This window comes from Cetorhinus maximus, chromosome 19 (assembly GCF_964194155.1).
Source record: "Cetorhinus maximus chromosome 19, sCetMax3.hap1.1, whole genome shotgun sequence".
In the NCBI taxonomy this organism is placed as follows: domain Eukaryota; kingdom Metazoa; phylum Chordata; class Chondrichthyes; order Lamniformes; family Cetorhinidae; genus Cetorhinus; species Cetorhinus maximus.
This window is the reverse complement of record NC_135897.1, coordinates 51,189,402-51,214,154: the sequence shown is the minus strand read 5'-3', so window position 1 is coordinate 51,214,154 and position 24,753 is coordinate 51,189,402. Positions and strand designations below refer to the sequence as shown.

The 24,753-nt window shown below is 42.3% G+C and overlaps 1 protein-coding gene across 6 annotated transcripts in view; it reads right to left on the bottom strand.

Annotated features, from left to right (window-relative positions):
- Positions 1 to 2,473: 2,473 nt before the first annotated feature.
- naaladl2 (N-acetylated alpha-linked acidic dipeptidase like 2) overlaps positions 2,474 to 24,753 on the bottom strand; it is a 955,971-nt gene continuing 933,691 nt past the window's right edge. For all 6 annotated transcript variants that reach the window (XM_078563827.1, XM_078563831.1, XM_078563828.1 and 3 more), the window contains one exon: positions 2,474 to 5,308. In XM_078563827.1, the coding sequence (XP_078419953.1) occupies positions 5,104 to 5,308 (205 nt within the window). In that variant the 3' untranslated portion in view covers positions 2,474 to 5,103. The remainder of the gene's footprint in view (positions 5,309 to 24,753) is intronic.

Genomic DNA, 24,753 nt, shown 5'->3' with positions numbered 1-24,753 from the left:
TGGAGTAACACTCCACTAACTTTTGCACATTAGTTAACACACAGCATCATTTAACTGTGAATAAGGTGGAAGATCACATGTTGGTGGAAGAATGTTACAGTAATTGTTTCTTTATGAAATGAGTTAGTCTACAGGTATCAGAAATTACTTGTAACCTAATAATGCTTCTGAAAAATCAAATTGTGTCATTATTCACATTTTTAACAAAATGACATCAATAAAATGCTTTCACATTAGTTCCTGATTTTGAATAACCAACCAAAAATAGAAATTTTAATGTTTAGTTGCTGTTATATTCATGTGTGAGGATTTGTTATTTCTATTTATTACTTAATTTATCTTCCATTTTTACTTGGACAATCTCATAATTGAATCCCCCGAAGTAGGCATGATTCTTCAAGCAAGAAGTTATGTATGTAGACAACTTGCTGCTTAGAATTTTATTGTGATGTCTTGATCGAACTGTTGGGAGCATATTTTCCTGTTTGATGATTTTATTACATTGTACATGTGCATAAAAAGGAGTGTAATCCCAAGACAAAGCACCAACAGATGTCTTGTGCTGTAGTGCAAATGATTGAGTTAGGGAAAACTAGCAATACATTTTTTTAAAACTAGCTTGTTAAATTTTTGCTAATGTCAATTGTGAACAACTTATGACAAATTATGAAGTTGGTGGGGTTGGAGGAGTGGTGGGATGGAGGGACAAGGGGATAGTACAGAAATGAAAAATGAGTACTAAATTACTGGCATAAGCGAGCTTAACAGATAAGATTTTTTTTTAAATCAACAGAGCTGCAGAGATACTGGAAGGATAAGCAGAAAAATGACATGGTTAACTCAACAAAAAAAAAAGCTAATAAAATGATTCAAACTACTGTGCTACTTGTGCATATATGGTAACTGGTTGCTGTACTTCATTAAAACACCAGCTCCCAATAACTGTTCTTCAAAATCTACTTTGTGTTTTAAGCCTCCATCTTTTCACGTTAAAATATTTGTCAATTCTACCTCAGAGATCCTAAGCTTTACCCCGCTGCCATTTTAAGCCAGGTTTTCATGTTTTTTCTCTGTCTATAGGTCAGTAGATGCGCACATTAACATTTTACCATTACTGACTTCCATTGTTTGAAATTGACTGCTGATTTACAAGTAAAAAATATGCAACTGACCCAATTTTTTTTTCTATGGATGGCCAACAGGCCTGGTGGGTTTCAGTGCCTATGAAGAAGTGGCTACCTATTTGCAGGGGGGGGAGGGGAGAGGTCCACTGGAAGGCATTTTCTGATAGACATTACTATGCTGGAATTCTGAATGGTCAGATATATTGAAGGTAACATAGGTGGCCTGTAACACTCCTTCCATTTTATTTAAGTAGAATTGTAGGCCTGAACCTATGACAAGCTCAAGCTTGACAAACTTGTTGTGTGTCCTGGGACAAGGCAATGGGAGAAGACGTGATGCAACAGGTGTCCACCTCCTTTTCCTCTGCCTGGAAAATGACGAATATTGATTCCCAGATATAGGGAGAGGAAAATACACCTAATATGTCAATCCCATGCTCTTGCTGAGCAAGGGCTGGAGGCAGTGCTATAAGGATGTAGTTCCTGGAAAGAGCATGAGGGATTGGTGAATTTGCCTATAATATCAAGCTCTTTCAATTAAAAAAAACTTCAGAGAGACAGGGCCCAATTTTAACCCACTCAAAATTTATTTACTTACAGAAAGTTAAAATTGAGCCCAGAATTTTAGTGAAATGTTCTAGCCTGTCAGTGATTTTGTTATCTTATACTAGTACCCATTTCCAAAACAAACATATTTTTATAATATTGTATGTGTGAAAATAGGTTACAAGCTACTGCAAAAGTACATGATTTATGTCAGTGTGTATTCTTTTAGATTATCTCACTTTGTGATGTTACATTATACACCATTGTTATGTTTATATTGCATTCAATTTCTGCTGTGTTACATTGACCCCACCAGAAAACTTAAACATAATTTGCATTCAACAGCTTTTATTGGCACTGATTTTACATCAATCGTGCTCAAAAGCAATCATTTAGCTATCATTCGACATTGCAAGTAATGATCATCTAACATCATTGTCATCAATTTCCATCAAACTGCAGCACTCAAACATTTTCAATTAGCAAAATTACTTACCTTAGGTATTCTGACATTAAAAACCATCATAGAGTTTGTCCTCCACATTTCTGAATTTCTATAGCTTCAAACATCCTAAAACTGAGCTAACTAGAAAAAGCAGACTCTGTTTTAACATATATATTTTGACAAGCTAGTTTTATGTTTTTTTTTCCCCATAATGCGTCCCCCCCACCCGCAAACCCAGAACAATTTCTGTCCCTCCCCACCCTGGAGCGCAGCAGCTTTCTTTCCCAATTTTCCCCCTCCTTCTTCCTAACCTCTCTGCTAATTTCTTCCCTGTCTCACCTCCCCCTCTCCCTCCCCCCACTCCTTCCCATCCCTCTCTACCTCCCCCCATCCACACCCCCTCTTCCTCCCTCTTTTTCCCTCCTCCTCGTGCTTCCAACCTCTCAGGGAAGAGGGGCAAGATGTGAGAGTCATCAGTTGCCTGGGGGGTGGAGGGAGAGGAGAAAGTCGTCCAGGGTTTTGGGGGGGGGGGGGGGGGGGGTTGGGCTGCCAGGAGGAGATGGTTGGCAGGGGTTGGAGGGAGGAACCACCAGGGAACGCTGAGAGGAGATCGGGATGTGGGATGGGGGGTAAGGGAGGCACCAGTGCTGTTGAGATTCACACCGAACATCCCATGTCTCATATGTTTTCTTCCCATGATGGCAATTAATGAATTAATAAAATTAATTAAGAACCGAGGGGGATTTGATGGTGTTCTCAAGCATGTATAGTGGAAAGCTTTTCTTGACTAAACGAAAAACTTAATAAATTTAGATATTATTTAGGTAATTAATTTCCTTGTGTTTTTCAATGCAGGTTGCTGAGCACGTTTGATGCCTTTGAGCGCATTTGATGGCTTGGAGCGTATAACTTGGATGCCTTCTAGCATCTTTTACCTTTGATCGCATTTGATGACAAAATGCTGTTGACTGCATAAAGAACTCATTCCAAATTAGAACATTTGATGTCAAATGATCGTTGGTCATTTTTGAGTATGTTTGAATGAAAAAATGTCAAAATTTTCAGATAGGGTTATTATACAATTCTGCTGTTATTGTATTCAATCCATGTGATTATCAACTCATTCTCCAGTATCTTTATTGAAATTGTCTCACTCTGTTGTACTCCGGTATAAAACCACATTAATGTCTTTAGTATATTATTTTACTTACATGGAGCATCTTATTCAATAATGTAATATATTTAAACTCTGTTATATTGTTTTTATAGTTATCCTTGCTTTCTGATATGTTAATTTTATTTCTTTATTCTGTATTATAGTATCTTGTATTTATAATAGTATTTTTATATAATGTACATCACATTCTGTAACGTAAAAAATAGATGGTGGTCTGGCAGATTGCAGCTGTAATCAGTATACTGTTATAATAAATTGGTCATCTCTCTGAAACGTTGAGAGACTTGGAGAACCCAAAATAATCATTTAGTTCAGAAAAATTCTGCCAGTTGTAACAGTAGTGAATATACAAACAAGGTCTCAACGGCAAAATGCCCTTTTTGAACTTCCTATTCAGTCATCTTGCGAAAATATTACACCCTCCACCATTGGATTAATTAACCTTTCAGTCTGTATAACTTCCTTCGCTGATCAAAAAGTGTTACTGGATCATTATTTCAGGCCCAAAGCTCTGGTTTTGCCCAAACTAAGAACTCAATTGTTTGAGGATAATGACTACAACCTAAATATGTTACAATTCTGCCCTAAGTTTCTTTTATGAAGAAATAGAGAATCTGACGTGTATACACATGAGGTGGTCAGAAGAAAATTCCTCTTTACTGTTTTGAAGAAAATCAAAACAATGGGATAGCATATTTAGATTCTCAGTTGTGCTAAAGAAACATATCATGTGACCTTTCAATTCATTCACAATTAGGAATCAAGTGCGCTTCAAGTTTAACTTAAGTTGATAAATGGAAAATGACATTACAACTTTAAAACTTTTGTGCACATTGAGTAAAGAAGTGTTGCAGAAATACATTAAAGAATGGACAGCGATCTGTCACATTATTGAGTAAAAAAATCATTATTCCATTGGTTCCCGCTGCATATCTTTGAAAAGCGAGCATTTTTGATTTAAAAAATTAAATAGGTACTGAATATTCCGTTTCTCAATATGCATTCCATTGTAAATATATAAAAGTTCAGCTACTCCAGAGAATACTACTATGATAAAATTTTGCAGATCAATCCAAAAAAATAAGTTTTTTCTTGTCTGTTCCATCTGACAGATTAAAAATGAAGAGTGGTCACTCTGTTTTACACAAGGCATTTGTTTTACACAAATCGTACCACCTTATGACATTATTCCACAGGTTGCAATGAATAATAACTCTTATTTACAAGATAACATACCCCCAATCTGAAAGGCACATTATGCATTTATAACCTAATAAAACTCTCTCAAGACATGGTCAATTTCAATAATTGTCCATTTTAAAGGTACCTTATAATGAAAATAATTAAGTGCTTATACAACATTCACTGCCTTCACTATATGGTTTGTTACATGGGTTGAATGAATTATTCCTATTAATATGAATTTCTTTTTCCAAATCTTTCCAGTCAGACAGTTAACAGCCTTAGAAGGCCGGAAATATCCAGTCATCCTAGACCAAGTCTCCCCATAATCATAATCTCCTGGCATTAGATTATTATCCAATGGACTGCAAATTGATGGTAAACAAATGGGTGTGATTTTAAATCTAAAGTGTGTGTCTGACTCAGTTGTTAACAATAACCACTAACCATCAGTGAAGATAACCATTTAATGGTATTTTGCTTGTGTACTTGAAATTGGCCCCATACTTAATTCCTGTTGTAAGTAACAATACATCATCCTTTGGTAAATTCAGGTATCATTTTTCGGTAATGTAGCTACCTTCTGAAGAGGAAAATGTTCCTCCCTCAACATTGCACATTTCTAAAAGTCAGTTTGTTCTTTTTGTACTTTGAATATTTTCAAACACATCCAAGCCTGCCTTTAAATAAACCTGAGCAGATCTAATGCTGTTCATCACCATAGATGAAACTGTGGATAGGGTTTGGTTTGTTTGCTGAAGTCTGCAGTGGTTAACAGCTTCTTTCATGACAGAGAATTGGTTCGATGTCTCATCGAGGTGATATAGAATATTTCTGAAACACAAAATAATATATGCTAATGGTAATAAAAAATATCTAACATTGAAATGTTTAATAATAATCTTTTCATATTCTAAAATAATTTGTACATTGACTGTATAGAAAGCTAATTGGATTTGTAATAATATGAACAAAAGTACTTATAATAGACTGGACTTTTCAATCAAAGTAACAGTGCGGCTAACAACGCTCACTGTCATTTATCGGCAAATCAGGCAGCAAGTTCTGGCGAGTGTACATGCTCAGCAAAACACAAAAATCTAGGAGATGCTGTCCAAATGTGCCACTCCTTTATAAACTGCGCAAAAATGGCATCTCACCGTCTGCATCCCTTTTCAAGAGTCTTGAACAGCCTGTACTTACATCACCGATACGGACTAAACTCAGCATTCCAGTCTAAGCACCCTTTTAATTACTGGCAAAGAATCTCTCGGGTACGAAAATTTACTTTAACAAGTAGAGTCTCATTCCTTCTGATTTTAAATTATTGGTGATTTGAAAAACATTTTTTTTACTTTTTCTTGTTTTTTTTCTCTTTTTCATCCAATCTTTCTTTCCGTTTATTAATTTTGCTTTTTGTACTTGTTTTGACATTGAATTCACCATTCTGACTACACTTTGGTTCAGACTCTGCCTGCTCATTAATGATTCTTCAATCTGATTGGTTAAGGAGATACCCCTTCTGAACAGGGCAATTAGGGATAGGCAATAAACACTGGACTAGCCAGCAATGCCCACATCTTGTGAATGAATTAAAAAAACATAGTCAATTGCCTTGTTCATACATGTCTCAAATACTTTGCAGGCAGCACTGCGCCATTTGGTTGTCCAACTGGCAGCAAGTTGCTGTGCAAACCCTTTGGAAAGTCTATGGACAAGTGTCAGGCAACATCATTCTCAACCCATAGCCACATGCAGTCCATTATTTTAGCTATTTTTCATGTAAATGCATATACTGTCCATTTATGGCCACATGTTTGACTTTCAGGCTGTGTATTTTGTACATACAGTTTACCTAAAATCAACTTGGGTGTAAAAGGGAGGTGACTGTGGCAGTAAGAATGGCAGTTTAACATCATAATAGGTACTTCTGAATTGAAACAATATTTCTATTTGTTTGCAGTGTTTACTCCTACAGCAGAAGACTTGGGGAAGCCATTACTTGGGCAGAATTTCCCCCCCGCCAGGGGATGGGGGGAAGTTCAGGAGCGGGTGCTTGGAGGTGCGCCTCCGATTGGCGCCCCCAACTGGGGGTGCACCGCCATTTCACGTGGGCGGGCCAATTAAGGCCCACCCAGTGTGACGTCCGCCACAAAGTGCTATGCGCTCCCTGTGCGGGCGGGGGGTGGAGTTTCTAAGCTGAGAGTGCACTCTTTCACACGCATGTGCTCGAAAGAGCGCACTCATCTTCCTGAGGCTAAGTGCTGCCTCAGGGAGATCAGCACCAAATTCAAAAATGTTAGGTACAGAAAAATAAAATTTCCCTGACATGTCCCCACACGTGACACTGTCACATGAGTTGGGGCATGTTCATCACTTTTAGTTAAACTTTTATTAAATTTTTAAAAACCTACATGAAACCTCATCCCGCCCATGGATGAGGTTTCATGCTTTCTCTGAAGCCCACCAGGGCTCCCGGCCTGCCTGCTAACCTTAAGGTTGGACAGGCAGGTCCTTTAACTAGCTCAATTACTTTGTCAATGGCCTCAATAGGCCGTTGACAGGTCGGCGGGCGCACAGCTGATTCGGCTGCGCCCCCGCAGACCTGAAAATTGAAATGAGGCAGGGTGACGTCAGGAGTTCCGCCCGACGTCATCCCACGTCATTTTACACGTTGGCGAGCGGGCCCCGCCCCCACTCGCTGACTGGGAAATCCTGCCCCTTGTCTTTCAAAACACACAACTTTAAAACAATGAGATGTGATTTGAAACTTTTAAGATACAGTAATACTTGAATCAGGCAAACAAAGCTAGAACAGATACCCTTCACTACGTTTGACATAATTAAGTCAGAATACAAGTGCTAACTCAAACAAAAGCAAAATACTGCAGATGCTGGAAATCTGATAGAAAACAGGAAATGCTGGAAATGCTCCACAGGTCAGGCAGCATCTGTGGAGAGAGAAACAGAGTTAATCCCTCAGGTTGGGTGATTTTTCATCAGAACTGGACTGTTAAGTGTAATAGTTTAGAACTATAATTTAAATGTAAATATAGACAGAAAGGAATAGGAAAAGAGTTATGAATATGAACGTTATTCAGTGACAAAATTGACCATGAGCAAAGACTGAAAAAACAATAAGTTAGTGGAAACAGACCTGTATAAAGAGTACCCCAATGCAAAATGAACACTAGTCAAAAATTTTAATTTAATGTATCCTCTTGCTTGTAAGATTTTTAGCTTTTTAAATCAATAATTTGATCCCTTAATCCATGCAATCTTGCTCCCCTCTAAATTGTTTCCAGGTAAAGCTGAAATAACAGACACAACTATGAGCTTGTGGACGTACAATAAATACCCAAAGCCCAGCTTACAAAAACCAGAATTGTTCAAAAACTGGACACTTTTGAAATGGTGTGCTGGTCTAGTTCCAGGGCCTGTTTTAAGTTCAGGGTCTGTGCCAATTTCAGGGTCTGTACCAATTTCAGGGTCTGCCTTAGTTTCAGGGTGTTAATTAGCTTCAGGGTCTTTATTATATTCAGGATTTTTATTAGTTTCAGGCATTGTACAGGTTGAATGGCCAAAATCTGGAAAATCCTAAATCTGACATGGTCTCCATCCAGAGGGTGTTGGATTTTGGATATCATACATGTAGAAACATGCTCAAGTGTGCAGGAATATTATGTATAAACATACATATTAAATTTGGTACGTTCTGGAAATAAAATCATAATATTAGCAACGTACATGTGAATAACGACTAACCAAACGTGCACACAACTCCCTTAATGTGTGAAGGTTTGGTACAGCAAAGAAACACTTAGGCCCAGATTTTTGCTCCCAGGTTAAGTGTGCAGAGATGGGAGAATTCCCATGTGGGGGTTGGATTAGAAGTCGGGCCTGCTGCCCCTTAATGCGTGCAGAGGCTGCTGGATGCGGATCTGGTTGGGCAGAAGGCCTGTCTCTGTGCTCCAGCACTTTGTTGAATTCAATAAAAAAAGTTATTAAACAAAAAACAGCTCCCCAGCTCTCACCCCTCACCACCCCACACACTCCACCATGGACAAACCTCAGGAGCCATGCTGACATAAAATAAAGTTATGTGTCTATTGATGACATCACTATTTTAAACAAACAAACTCATTGATAAAAAAATTCAATACATAGAAATCACTTTAACTAATCTCTTATGAAAACAAACATTTCCATTCTATAACCACTTGGAGCTGTCAATCAAACTGCTCACTTAACAGGCACCCCACTGTGATAATGTTAGTATGTAAAATCAGACATTGCAGCACAAATCTTATACTGATATCCCTCAGGCTTATGTCAACAGACAGAATGAAATATCAACCACTGCATTTTTCTAAAACTCAAGACTGCTTTATTTTTTAATTTAAAGCCAGCATCTATTGACAGCTTTGACAGTTCCAATGAGTTTATGCACTTTTTACACACAATCATGTTTACTTTTAATAATTCCAAAGGGCACCTTACCTCTCTCAACGGGTGCCATGCCTCTTGCAAAAGTGGCACGGGACTTTCTTCAAAGGGTACCATACCTCTCCGAAGTGGTACCCTGGCTATCCAAATGAATCCACCAAGTTCAGACCAGCTCTTACCCGGTCTAATCAGTACATGCCAGGTTTCACACTGCTGGTCTTTCAAAATCCCACTTCAGTGGAGGCAGGTGATGATTTAAATTCCCAGCTGCCTCCATAAACCATGCATGCACGAACCCCAGCCCAAATCCAGTCACATCCCCAGGAAAATAGGAAGTGATCAAGGATGGGACTTAGGATTTCCAGGCTCGTCTGCCATTTTCATCAAATCTGGGTCTTAGTTCCTGTTTATGATTTCCATTGGCTTCCAGTAACAATATCTATCCAAGTACTTGCAGAGGATAGACTTTGTACTCTTAACTGGCAAGTCTTTAATTTTATTAATTTGCAGTTAGTGTGTGATGCCTTGAACATTACTGATGTGTGCTGATTTCCTTGGCAGCGCATACATTTCTAAATATTTGCCAATTCTGGATAAAGTAGGGGGCTTATGTAAGGAAATGTGATAGTTTTATGATTATGAAGTTAGACCGTGACTATTATAAATAATTCTCTTTCCTTTCAAAACAGAGGTTATTGTCCATAACTCTGGTTCCACATCACCAGAATCATGTGTAAGAAGAATATAACTTACAGCACACGACCACAAGAATAATCATGGAGTTCATATTTACTACTTCAAAGAATAACTCTTGATACTTCATATGGTGAAAATCACAGCACTGACAAATACTATTTTTATAAAAGGAATGGATATTTTACTTTAGATTTCGGCTGAAAGAGAAGCAATGCAGAGGACTGTGAATATTAAGGCAAGAACAGACATAAGGAAGTATCTACACTGTGAAGTACTTCCCACTTTTATGTTGTTGACACATAACTTAAAAAAAAATCCTTCCTGTTCAGAGAAATTCTTAATTCCACTACAATCTTGTGCATTGAGGATATTCAATATTGTAGGCCAGGAGAATATCTTAGACAAGTGCACTATGGATTGTTAGTAAGCTTCTGTAGTGACAAGCAAAAGGGGGCTTGATTTAATGTTGCATCCAGAAAAACAACACCCCAAACAATTCAGCAATTCCTTTGTATTTAGGAACACTATGGGGCGCAGTTTAACCCTACAGGCCTGACAGTAGCAAAGTGAATATATAGGCAGCTAATGTTGACTTATCCATGACCTGGATCCTGCCATATTCCATTTTCATCTATGCAGGTGAGAAAGGCACCTATCTAAAGCTTGTGGTACCTTCTTTAAATATCCAGATTGTGGTCCAATTACAACATCAGGCCACAATGGCAATTTTAACTGTGACTTGAGTTAACCCGCCAAATAATGCAAGTGAAAAAAGGACTGGAAGCAGGTAAGGCCATTCAAATCTTTTTTAAATTTTTCTTTCAGTGGCTGAGAAGAGTAAGAACATTCCTCTAGACTCCACAGGAAAGTTTAGGGGTTCCCTGGCCTATTCTGATCCCTACCATAAAGACCCCTTAAGGAATCTGATTCTCGCAAGTACTTGAGTGCTGGTGCGAGGCTTCCAAATTTCCATAGGGCAGTAGCCACTTGCTGCCCATTTCAGTCTTAATAAGGTTTGGCTTTAAAAATATCTATTACCTCATTCCAATGCAGGTGGGAAGGAATCCAACTGAAATCAGCAGATAAAAAACCCATGCACCAGATGTATTCAATTCCTTAGATTAGGGCTTGAACCCACAAATTCAGTTAAGAGTGCTACTGTTGTGTTAAGCAATGTGGAATTGCTCGTTGTAACTGCAAGTATAAACAGAATAAAGGTTAAAAAGAAACTTACAGAACAGGAGGCCATTTGGTCTATTATGCCTGTGCCAGAACTTTGCTAGAGATAATCCCACTGCCCCACATTCTCTCCACACCTCGATATCTTCCTCTAGTTTAAAAGTACATCTCGATGGGCCAAAGGGCCTCTTCTGCACTGTGAGATTCTGTGATTCTGTGAATTTACTGCAAAAATGCAATGATCACTTCCTCAACCATTCCTCATGGCAAGGTAATCAGTGCTTCAAAACCGCCTCTTCCCACTCTCTTAGTGACAGTTTTAAATTGATGACTCATCATCATTAGCTCCACAACTAAAGGAAGTAATCTTGCTCTATTCAGAAGGTAAATATGTTACTTCATAAAAATTTTTAAAATCATAGGAATCTCCTTTTAGCCTTCTCTGCTCCAACAATAGGAATCCCAGTATCTGGCCTTGGAGAAAGTGTAATGTAGATTTAGAAGAATGATACTTGGGGGAGAATTTTCTCCCTGTCGGAGGAACTGAGAGGGAGCGGGTGCAGGCGGGTGCGCAGCTGATTGCCATCCACAATCGGCTGTGTGCCGCCATTTTACATGGGCGGGCCCAGTGTGATGCGCACCCAGAAGCGCGGGTGGGGGGAGTAGGCTGAGTCGGGGCCTACACTCTTTCGCGCATGCGTGCGAAAGAGCGCAGAAATCCCCCTGAGCTGCCTCAGGGAGATTAGTTTCATTATCAATAGTTTAAATAAATAAATAAATAAAAAATTAAGACATATCCCCTCATGTGATAGTGTCACATGAACTGGGACATGTCAATGAGCTTTAATGAAAACTTTTATTCTATTTATAAACACTTCATGAAACCTCATCCGGTGATGATAAATGCGAAGGCCGCCTGGACTATTCGCCTGCCCGCCAACCTTAAGGTTGGATGGGCAGCTCCATCAAGTATTTTAAATTTAAATGGCCTTAATAGGCCTTTGATAGTTCAGCGGGCGCATAGCTGACTCCGGTGTGCACCCGCCAAACTGAAAACCAGAATGACGCACAGTGACGTCAGGACGCACGCCCAATGTCACCGTGCATCACTTTACGCGTCGGCCCCTGCACGCCAACCCAAAGATTCTGGCCTTGGACTCCAAGGCTCAAAGAGAGATTACACAAATTACAAATCCCAATACAACTCCCAGTTCTGATGAAAGGTCAGCGACTTGAAACATTAACTCCGTTTCTCTCTTCACAGGTGCTGCCTGACCTGCTGAGTATTATCAGTACTTTCTGTTTTTATGACAGGGTAATTTGATAAGGTGGATTCAAAATTGGCTTAATTGTAGGAGGCAGAGGGTGATGACAGAAGGATGCTTTAGAGACTGGAAGCCAATGTTCAGTGGCGTACCACAGGGATCTGTGCTTGGTCCCCTATTATTTGTCATTTACATAAACGACATAGATGACTATGTGGGGGGTAGGATTAGTAAGTTTGCAGATGACACAAAGATTGGCCGGGTGGTTAACAGTGAGGTTGAGTGTCTTGGGCTACAGGAAGATATATATGGGATGGTCAAATGGGCAGATAAGTGGCAGATGGAGTTTAACCCTGAAAAGTGTGAGGTGGTACACTTTGGAAGGAGTAATTTGACAAGGAAGTATTCAATGAACGGCATGACACTAGGAAGTTCTGAGGAACAAAGGGACCTTGGCGTGTGTGTCCATAGATCTCTGAAGGCGGAGGGGCATGTTAGTAGGGTGGTGAAAAAGGCATATGGGACACTTGCCTTTATCAACCGAGGCACAGATTACAAAAGTAGGGAGGTCATGTTGGAGTTGTATAGAACCTTGGTGAGGCCACAGCTGGAGTACTGTGTGCAGTTCTGGTCGCCACATTATAGGAAGGATGTGATTGCACTGGAGGGGGTGCAGAGGAGATTCACCAGGATATTGCCTGGGATGAAACATTTAAGTTATGAAGAGAGGTTGGATAGACTTGAGTCATTTTCATTGGAGCAGAGAAGACTGAGGGGCGAACTGATCGAGGTGTACAAGATTAAGAGGGGCATGGACAGGGTGGATAGGGAGCAGCTGTTCCCCTTAGTTGAAGGGTCAGTCACAAGGGGGCATAAGTTCAAGGTGAGGGGCAGGAGGTTTAGGGGGGATGTGAGGAAAAACCTTTTTACCCAGAGGGTGGTGACAGTCTGGAATGCACTGCCTGGGAGGGTAGCGGAGGCGGGTTGCCTCACATCCTTTAAAAAGTACCTGGATGAGCACTTGGCATGTCATAACATTCAAGGCTATGGGCCAAGTGCTGGTAAATGAGACTAGGTAGGTAGTTCAGGTGTTTTTCACGTGTCGGTGCAGACTTGATGGGCTGAAGGGCCTCTTCTGCACTGTGATTCTGTGACTCAAATTTGCATTGTATTCTCTGGAATTCAGAAGGTTAAAGGGGATATACTAAATGGGAATTGATAAAGAGAAACTATTGCCACTGGTTGGGAGTCTAAGGCTAGGAGATAGAGCCTAAAAATAACAGCCAGGCCTTTCAGGAGTGAAATTAAGAAACACATCTGCACATAAAGGGTGGGGAAATTTGAAACTCTCTTTTGCAAATGACGGCTGATCAATTGCTAATTTTAAGGCTGAGATTAATAGATTTTTGTTAACCAAGGGAAATGGGGCAAAGGGAGTTATTTGGAGTTATATGGAAGATCAGCCATGCTTTTATTGAATGATGGAATGGGATTGAGGGGCAAATAATCTACTCCTATGCCTATGTTCCTAAATTCTCTTCAAAACTATATTTTTTAATCTTTGGCATAGTCCTGGCTTGGGCTGATAAGTGGCAAGTAACATTTGTGCTGCACAAGTACCAGATAATGACCATATCCATCAAGAGAGAATCTAACCATGCCCCCTTGACATTCAATGGCATTACCATCACTGAATCCCCCACTATAAACATTCTGGGCGTTACTATTGATCAGAAACTGAACTGAACCAGCCATATAAATACTGTGGCTACTAGAGCTGGTCAGGGGCTAGGACTTCAGTAGCGAGTAACTCTACTCCTGACTCCCCAAAGCCTGTCCACCATCTACAAAGCTCAAGACAGAAGTGTGATGGAATATTCTCCACTTGCCTGAATGAATGCAACCCCAACAACACACAAGAAGCTCGACACCATCCAGGAGAAAGCAACCCACTTGCACCACCTTAAACATTCATTCCCTCCACCACTGACACACAGTGGCAGCTGTGTGTACCATCTACAGATGCAGCATAGCAACACATTAAGGTTCCTTCAACAGTACCTTCCAAACCCGTGATCTCTACCACCTTGAAGGACAAGGGCAGCAGATACATGGGAACACCATCACCTGGAAGTTCCCCTCCAGGTCACACGCCATTCTGACTTGGAATTATATCACCATTCCTTCACTGTTGCTGGATCAAAATCTTGGAGCTCTCTTCCTAACAGCACTCTGAATGTACATGCACCATATGGGCTGCAGCAGTTCAAGAAGGTGGCTGACCACCAATTTCTCGAGGGCAGTTAGGGATCATCAATAAATTCTGGCCCACACCCAGTGAAAGAATAAATTGAAAAATGCACGCCGTAGTGTAAATTTTATGGCTTTAATATTCTTTCAATAATAGCATGCTCAAAATTGCATAAGGCTCTAACTGTGGCTTAACTAATATTTTGAATAGTCAGTGGAAATGAAAATTGTCCAACCAATCCACAATTGTTTTCTCACAAAATGATGGACCAGGCTCAAAGGCTGAAGGGCTCCTTGTGTTCTTATACATAATCCCAAGTGAAGCTCTTTGCTGGTTATTTATTTAAATCATAAATATAAATAACCACTTGGCTAACAAGACGCATTAAACTGTGATAAGACACCAAAAAGGAAACAAATACATTATTGATTGGATGTTAATGAAATTAGAATGCATGTGTCATTTTAATGAGCTTTTCAGTGACAAATCACAGTGAGAGAAGAGACTAGTCGTGAATATCAAATTTGATTAATAACCTGGTGCCACATTCCTGAAGGAGATAAAGTACCTTGTTATATGTGACAGACCAGTCTTAATACACTGCCTGGAAGACCTGTGCAAAACAAGTCCAAAAAAAGTAATTTTCCTCCTTTATGAATCATTTACAAGCAGATAAGAACATACATTATTGATGGAAATGCTGGCTTCATCGTCAAATATTCTCTTTGCTATATATCCTGATTTCCATTATTTACTGCCATAACTGCCAAAAACATTGGGCTGCTTTAACCCTTTCTGTGCCCCATGTTCGTTCCAATGATTTTTCCTGCAGAAATAATTATGCAGGTCTGTAGTGCTTAGTATTGTAATTGATCTGTACCGAAATGGAAGTGTATGGATCACAGGTTGTGGCGTTACTTTGCTGCATCCTCAGCAAACCTATGAACTTGTACCATTTATTTTCCACTGCAGAATGCCACTCACCCTATCTTAAAAGTTTGATCAGAAAATGCCCACAAATGTTAAAATATTAAAATAAATGGAAGGAAAATATATCAGTGGTTAAAAACAAAAAACTACTGCGGATGCTGGAAATCCAAAACAAAAACAGAATTACCTGGAAAAACTCAGCAGGTCTGGCAGCATCGGCGGAGAAGAAAAGAGTTGACGTTTCGAGTCCTCATGATCCTTCAACAGAACTGTCAAAACATCAGAACGTTAAACGACTCGAAACGTCAACTCTTTTCTTCTCCGCCGATGCTGCCAGACCTGCTGAGTTTTTCCAGCTAATTCTGTTTTTATATCAGTGGTTGTTCATTTTCATTCTTGAGGCTTGCTTTTATCTCCTTATACATTTTGTTATATACTATTGCCGTAAGATGATTCTGATGTGTAGAAACTAAAACATTACTAAAAGTCTACAGATTTTACATTTTATTATGACTCTACAAGACTGTATTTTCCCATCAGAGATGGAAATCAGGAGACGGGCCAATCCTGTGTCACATTCCTGCCTTTGTCGCTCACCTGCCAGGAGGCAGGATTTTGGCAGCATTGGGTTCTTAATGATCCTAGAGAAGGGTCTGCAACCAAATTGGTGGCGGGGGGGGGCAGAATGGAGATGGGACACCCAGGAAGTGGGCCCCATTTTGTTCCAAATCAGCAGCTATTGCTGTAGCTGCCACCTGAGCATGGCATTAAAAATGAGGTCTTCATCTTCAAAGCTGCCAGGACAAATGGAGAGCTGAGACCCATGATAGAGTGAGGAAAGCTTGGATATCAAAATTTCTTTTAGAATTCATCATGAAATTCTGTGGTCTGATTTATATCTGGGTTTACTAAAGGTAATAAAGACAGTGCTGTGATTGGAAAAGGTAAGTGGCCATTAAACAATGTGGTTGCCAGGTTGTCACTGGCAAGCTGGCAAGTGAAAGAATAGCACTGTAAAAGTGGAAAAGTATTCAGATGCATTAGAATAGATTATCTGAATAAACTGCTATTCTTCATTGTACAATACTGAAAGACCAGCCAAGTGTGATATCCCACTCTCACCATTGCTTTCATTTTATTTTTAACACTACCTGCTCAGCCAACTGTTTGGCTGTTTGAAAGCTTTAACAGATGTATGAGCTTGTGGCTGTTTTCAAAGTATAAATGGATTCTGTACTGCAAAGTTTGTTTATTCAGTTGTCAAGGGGAATGTGACCTTGATGGCTTTAACAGATTTATAAGCTTCTAAACTGTATAATGGCTTCTCATGTGCCTATTCAAGTGATGTACATTTATATTTCCAAATTTACACACTTTTGAATCAGATCATGGTTTTTTATTGTTTTTCATGTTTATTTTCGCAGATCTATGGGGCAGAATTTTTCACTGAGTAGGTGGGCGTAAAATAGCGCGTGATGATATTGGGTGAGCGTCCCAACGTCATCGCTTACTCATGTGATATTTCAGTCGGAAGGCACGAATGGGAGTCAGAGCCACACCCGCCATTAATTAAGAGGCCAGTTAAGGCCATTAAAAAGACAATTGATGCCGATTTTATGTTGCCCGTGTGATTTCGCACTCATTGCATGGGAAAAACGGGCAGACGGCCAGCTGACAATTTGCAAAACCTCATCCACGGGCAGGAATAAAAGGGACAGCAGCATTGCCAGTGTGAGGAGCAAGGAGTTTGGTAGATATATATTTAGAGTATACTGGTGGCTTATTGGCAGCTTCATCTTTGTTTGGGGCTTTATCCTTAGCATTTCCAGGCATCATTTCAGGTCTCCTTGGTGGCTCCAAGGACCCTGGAGGATTCAGGACATGTGGACTCTTCCAGGTATCAGTCAGCCTTCCATCACCCTCGTAATGGGGACTGTGGTTTCCGCTGGAGGCACCTCCGCTGAGGAGGAAGAGAGGGGCAGAAGGGAGAGGAAGCCAGGTGTTCCAATGCAGCTTGCAGGGGAGCGACCTGTGGGAGGAGAGGTGCAGGCACAAGGTGCACAGGGCCAGCAGATAGTCCAAGGCATTAGGGGCCGCAGAAGATGCCACTAACCTGCTGCCAGGGTTTACAGGCGTCAATGCAGCTACCTCAATATGTCAAGGTGCAATGTTGAAGAAGGCTCCGCCTCTCAAGGGAGACTGTGACCTCCATTTGTCAGATGATTAGACCTGAGATCAGCTCCGACTGTGTGGGTGGACACTCTGTACCAGTGGCTCTGAAGGTCACAGTGGCCCTCAAAGTCTGTGCCTCCAGCTCTTTCCAGGGCTCAGTGGGGGATCTGTGTGGAGTCTCCCAATCAGCTGTCCACTGTTGTGTCAAGCTGGTGACAGAAGCTCTTTCAGGCGGGTATTTGACTTTCATTCATTTCCGAACAGACAAGGTCAGCCAGGCTGAGCAAGGCAGAGGCTTTGGAGCGATTGCTGGGTTCCCCCACATCCAGGATGCCATTGACTGCACATGTGGCCATCAAGGTGCCAGTGAGTCAGCCGGGGGCCTTCATTAACAGGAAGGGATTCCATTCCACGAACGTGAAGATAGTGTGTGACCATAGGATGCATATTCTGCAAGTCTGTGCAAAGGACCCAGGCAGCTCCCATGATGCTTACATCCTGAGACACTCACAGGTGCCGAGGCTCTTCAGTGCTCCAGCCCAACTCGATGGACGGCTGCTGTGTGACAAGGGCTATCTCTTGAAAAGGTGGCTCATGATAGGCTCTTTGCCACCCAAGAACAGAGGCAGAGCAGCGGCATAACAGGAGTCATGCCTCCACAAGGGCGATGGTAGAGAGGACCATAGGTCTTCTGAAGATTCGCTTCCAATGTCTGGACCATTCAGGGGGAGCACTACAATACCCACCAGAGCGGGTGTCACTGATAGTGGTTGCATGCAGTGCTCTCCACAATCTGGCACTGACAAGGGGGGACCCACTGGAGGAAGAGAATCTTGACGCAGCTGCACAGGCCACAGATGATGGATCCAGTAGTGAGTCTGAAGAGGAGCACGGTGAGAACGCTGAGGACATGGAGGCAGACCTTGGGAACCTCCAGGAAGGCAAGGGACGCTTTGAACCAACGGTCCTTCAGCTAGGCTGCCAAATAAACGCTACCACCTCACGTCAGGGCTGGGTGCCTGAAATGACGCTTTCCTTTGACCCCAAAGTCCACTCAGTCCAGCATTACATACTGGTGTACCCTGCACCATATTAAATGAAAAAAGGTGAAGCATACTCAGGCCATTACGACCAAGGAAAATTTATCTCATTTTGACTGTCCAAGTAAATTATCAGAACCTTCTCTGGTCTTCAACCCCAGACCAGTACACATAAACAAAATACTGCACAACAGAAGATCACCTATGACCAGTCCCTCCTGTGCTCATGGTGCCATAAACTTACATTTGTGAGTGCTATGTCTTAGTGCTCCCCCTTCGCTGGTAGCGGCATAGGAGGCAGCCTCCTGACTCTACCATCCTGTTGGCCTTAAAGGCCTTAGCGGTTGTCCTCTGGACAGTGGAGCCTGTGCTGGCCACACCTAGGAAAGAGCAGCCAGTGCCAGTCGCCACAGCCTCATCAGATGCCACGATCACTGGCAGAGGGGCGGAGGAGCTGCTGTCGTCGTCAAGAGTGCTCTGAGAGGAGCCCGCTGAGAAGACAGGTAGCTCATACGTCAACTTGAGGTCACTCTGGACTTCCCTGCTTGCTATTGATGCTTGGGCACCTAGCCATGATACTGGGTGTCTCATCCATCTCCCACACTCACATTGACCACCTGAAGTCAGTGCCTGTATGAGGGCTTGCAGGTCCGAGCGCAACCCCAGGAACCCTTGATTCTGTTCCTGCAGCTGCCTCTCCATGAGAGTCGCCACTCTCTCCATGGAGGAGGCAGTGCACTCGGCCATGAGGGTCAACACAGTGCTGATGCTCCGCATGGACCCCTCCATAATGGAGACCATGACAGGCAAACCCTCATGGATCTCCACCAGATCCTCCAACTCATCTTGCTCGACATCAGCATCTGCCGCTTAATGGATGACTCCAGAGGCTCATCATCTGCCTTTGACTCACCATCGTCCTGGTCTCCAGCAGCCCTCTGACTGCCAGCGTTCTGGGCACACTCTGCCCCCACCTGCTCCACAAGTGAGTGTGAAGTGCTCTCACCACTCTGCATGGACATTCTAGTTGAAGATCTAATGCTCACCGAGGTACTGTATCTGCACTGGTGCCTGGTTCAGAGAGCAGGTGTGATACAGGTGCATCTGGAACCTGGTGGTCCTCTGGCGTTAGGGGTGGCTCTTCGAGGTCCTGCATTTGGGTGCGTGGTGGCAAATCTAAGGGAGAACAATGACATGTCATTAGTTTAAGCCATCACATTGTCACTGTGCATGCCAGGCACCCTGGTGAGACCATGAAGATCTGCATCATGGTGCCATCATCTTTCAATGATCAATGGAGAATCCAATTTTGAGGCTCCCATCATTGATGAGAGTACACAAGAATGTTTACACCATCCGAAACTCTCACCTCTGTGTACTGCACTCTTACGTTCGTCAAACACCCCAGCCTCCTGGTGCCCAATTGGCCAAGGTGCACGCCGGCTCTCCATCTCCAATGCATCCTGTTCGTACCTCGTGAGGATTATGGGGTTTGGTGGGCCTCCGACAGTCCGTGACCTTTCAAGGTTGTTATGGGCCATCTTCTCCTGAAAGGACAGAAGAGCATTGATTAGTCCACTCTCTACCTGCAGCGCCATTGCAGCCTGGCCAACCTCATCTGAGGAACCCCTTGCAGGGCACATCTGATTCGTGGCACTCAGTCCAAGCAGCCAGGGCTCACCCCTGTGGTCAGCTCCGGCGACATTGGCACACAGACTCTAACGCCCTTGAGCTCCATTGGGGGGACGGCCAGAGCTTAACAATTCAACACACTGATCCATGCTAACATGGTACTCACCCTTCCTGAGCACATCAGGTCATTAAGCCTCTTGCGGCACTGCACCCAGGTGCGCTGCACAACATCATGGCTGCTGACCAGCATCGCCACCTCCTCCCAAGCTCTTTTTGTAAGATGCGGTGGCCTCCTCCTTCCATCCCTGGGGACAAGGGTATCCTTCTTGGCAGCCACCTCCTCCAGGAGGACCGTGAGGCACTCATCAGAAAACCGGGATGGGGAGGGGGGGGTGCTCAGTGCCCACCCGACCTGCCCTCCTGCCTGGCGTCTGCAGCCGCACTCGAAGCCATTATTTCCTGTTGACAACCCTGCAGATGTCTTCTTCGCTGGCAGCCTTCCAGGGGCTGCCTAGGCCGTTTATAAACTGGCTGCCGGGTCGCCATTGGACCCAGCGGCTGACAGGCCCCCGCCCCTACTCAGCCCTCCCCGACCAGTGAGGAACCTCGTTTCACGCTGGGCGGACATTAATCGGCCTGGCAGTGTGAAATCGTGGTCAGTGGCTGATTGCAGTCGACTGCCCGTTTCCTGGCCGCTCCCGGGCTGTCACCTGAGCCCGCCTGCCGAACTCAAAATTCTGGCCACGGGCTTTTCAATTACTTCCAAGTTTTATTATAACACTTGTGAATTCTGTTCAGAAAGTAGGTATGGGGTGAGTGGGTTAGGGAGGGTAGGGAAGTGAAGGGGGTATGAGGGGGGTGAAGGGGGTTGAGAGGATGATGTTGAGGAAGGTAAGGGGCTTTAAAGGCTGAGAGTGAAAGTGAGAGGGGTTTTACACTGATCTATAGAACTGCTGATGTTTCTGTGAGTGGAGACAAGCCTTTCAACCTGTCCACTTTGGAATCCACCTGCCTCCGTCTCAGACCTGCCAGAGGAGCCCTCCAAGAGATGAAAATCCTGCCTGCCAGCACAGCCAGGACAGAGGCGCAATCGTCACGTCGGACAAATTCCCGACTCCGGCCTCCATGATGCAAATTCCTTCCTCTGTGTCTCAGTGAGGATTATCAATGTGATTGGCTGAAGAGCCTCACTGTTTCTTGCCCTGTTCACAGACGCCACAGGTCTCCTGGGAAAAGATGCTGGATCAGAGGAAATCTCTGCAGAAAAGCCACAGAAAGTCTGTGGGCAGCTATCAGGTGAATGGCAGCAACCATTCATTCAATGCTCAGACATTGCCTCCCACTTACACTATTATTTGCATTCCCATTCTATGGGCTGTCACTATTTGCTTGGAGAATTTGATAGCTGCATTTCATGTTATTGCAACAAACCAACAACTATGTAGCAATCACCACATGTGTTTAATTTAGCAGTCTGGATGCACTATGTGCTCATTGTCTATGGTGTAATTAAGACCACATTTTCCACAACACTGAAGCCTAGAACCGCACATAAAAACCTGCTGTGGCAGGAGCTGCCTTAAACACAGCAGACTTCATGCTGGTAAGACACTAAGGATTCTGAACTGAGCATCATGCCAGGGGAAACAGTTCAAATGCATTCATAGACAGCAAGAATGTTTCATAGACTGGTTACCATAGATTTAAATTCAATGGCCAGTTATTCTATTATATCTGCACAGTTAAAATAACTTGCAGTGTCATTCCACAAATGACTTCTGACCAATGGCATGAAGGTGACCGAAGCCATCAGTGCTTTTTAGAACTCAGCTGATACCACTTGCAGGCATGAGTCAAATTACAGTGCAAAGGCAAATCCCTTTAGGTTATTTCTGTATAGCTGAGCTGATTGCTATATCTGATTTCCTTTGAACCCTCTCCTGTAACAACTAAGAGCAAACATGTTTACTTTTCCTCATTTTAGGATTTCCCAGTGAGTTGGGACCTAGTGTCTGCATTCATATGATCTTTCTATAAAGCCGATCAACATCTTCACAACATTGACACAACTGCCAGGAACCTGAAAATACAAGAACAGCCTTGACACATGAATTCAAGTTTTTGTAGCATAATAAGATGTGTATACATTATTTTTTCCACTTGTGTTAGGAGAAAAATAAATACTTGAAGGCCTGGACAAGAAATCCAAACATCGAAACACAAAATTGGTGATGCATTTCCAGGGACGCACGCTCTCCCACAGTTAAGTTGAAATTTTATACAAAAAACACATTTAGGCTAACTTTAATCACTTTCATACTTAACATTTAAAGGACTTTTAATCTAAAAAAAGGAAAAAAATAGCATTTAATTTGGATTTTCAACAGATTACCAAGAACAAGAACTTGCATCTGTGTGGCACCTGTATTGTAGAAAAACATCCCAAGGTGCTTCATTGAGTCAAAAGGAAGACTCAATGATAAGAGATGTTAGGAGGGGCCTCAAAGGAGAAAGGGAAGTGGAGAATGCTTTAACACTTATTAAAATTTATTCACGGGGTGTGGGCTTCACTGGCTGGGCCAGCATTTATCGCCCATCCCTAGATGCCCTCGAGGTGGTGATGGTGAGCTGCATTTTTGAACTGCTGCAGTCCATGTGGTGTAGGTATACCCACAGTGCTGTTAGGAAGGGAGTTCCAGGATTTTGACCCAGCGACAGTGAAGGAACGGCGATATATTTCCAAGTCAGGATGGTGAGTGACTTGGAGGGGAACTTCCAGGTGGTGGTGTTCCCATCTATCTGCTGCCCTTGTCCTTCTAGATGGTAGTGGGTTTGGTAGGTGCTGTCGAAGGAGCCTTAGTGAATTCCTGCAGTGCATTGTGTAGATGGTACACACTGCTGCTACTGTGCGACTCTGCTGGAGGGAGTGAATGTTTGTGGATGTGGTGCCAATCAAGTGGGCTGCATTGTCCATGATGGTGTCAAGCTTCTTGAGTGTTGTGGGAGCTGCACTCATCCAGGCAAGCGGGGAGTATTCCATCACACTCCTGACTTGTGCCTTGTAGATGGTGGACAGGCTTTGGGGAGTCAGGAAGTGAGTTACTCATCGCAGGATTCCTAGCCTCTGACCTGCTCTCGCCATATAAATACTGTAGCTACGAGTCCAGTTTAGTCTCTGGTCAAGGGTAACCCCCAGGATGTTGACAATGAGGGATTTAGTGATGGTAATGCCACTGAACGTCAAGGGGCGATGGTTAGATTCTCTCTTTTTGGAGATGGTCATTGCCTGGCACTTGTGTGGCAAGAATGTTACTTGTCATTTGTAAGCCCAAGCCTGGATAGTGTCCAAGTCTAATGTTATTTCACATTATCTTGCAACATACATGTAAAATTTCAAAATCTTTGCATATTTGACTTCTGAATAATTTTAAGTTGAAGACACTATTATTATGTTAATTTTGACTAATAAGAGGTTCATTTCCGCCAACACACAAGCTTTCTAAGAAAGCTAGCTAGGCCCATTAGCTGAAACCAGACCAACTGATGTAGAGAATGGTGTTTTTTATATACTATATCAAATTGAGCCAATGAGGTTCATTGGTGTATTTTAGAGACATTCACAACTGCAATGGTAGTGTGGCTTCCTTTCACTAAGTGCAGCATGTGTTTTAGCTGAAAGGTCGGAGTCACTGGGTTGGGGGGAGTAAGAAGTCAGCAATGTAATCTGTTGTAAGATGTGGATTATTTGAAACTGAAAGGCAGAGAATTCTTTCTCCAAAGTATTAATGTTGGTTGGCTTAGCAAATACTATTACAATGAACCTAGGCACATATTCAGGACTAAGTTTGCATAATTTATTATTTTTGATACTATGAGGAGCAAAGGGAATAGGTGGAATTTCATTAAAAACTCTACTCTGTTCAGTCGTGCACACAAAATACATCAGTTAGTCAATTTACAAATTACCTCAACAAAATAGAGTGCTCATTAATCCACCTTCTGGAAGACAGAAGAAATACACTTGGGGCATGTGGAAGATCACCGAAGGCAGAACACATGCCAGTTCCCTGGGTCAGGCTGTTATAAGACTAGATATGGGCAATAAAGGTAAATTTCTAATCATAGAAGGCGCAGTGTCCACTTAACCAAGTGACTGTGGTGCTAATCCCAAGAGAATAATGAGTGCAAAAAATTTGAAACAATAAATTCTACTGATATCATACATTGACGGCACACAGATTTTTTGAGTAACAAATATTGTCTCAAATTTCTTTTCCAATTTACTCAAAGTAACTACAGTGCATTTAAACAGATTTGATACTAAAGTAACTATTGGATTTGAAATCTATGCTATTATATCACTAAAAGCTACTGATGTTAATTGGACAGTATAGTTTACAGCATTTGTTATAGATTCTGAATTATATCAAGATAGATTACAAATAACATTTATGCAGATTCTTTTCTGGAAGACTGTGAAATGAATATTTTTTCAAAGAAACCGAAGTCATTGACTTACATTTCTAATTGGTGAGCTCCTAACCCTAACAAATGGGAAAGCCTAAAGGGAAAGAATACTTTGATCTAAATTAAAGACTGAATTTAAATTATGGATGTACCCTTAATGATCTAAGCTTGCTTTGTTTTCTGAAGGTCACTGGCTGTAAA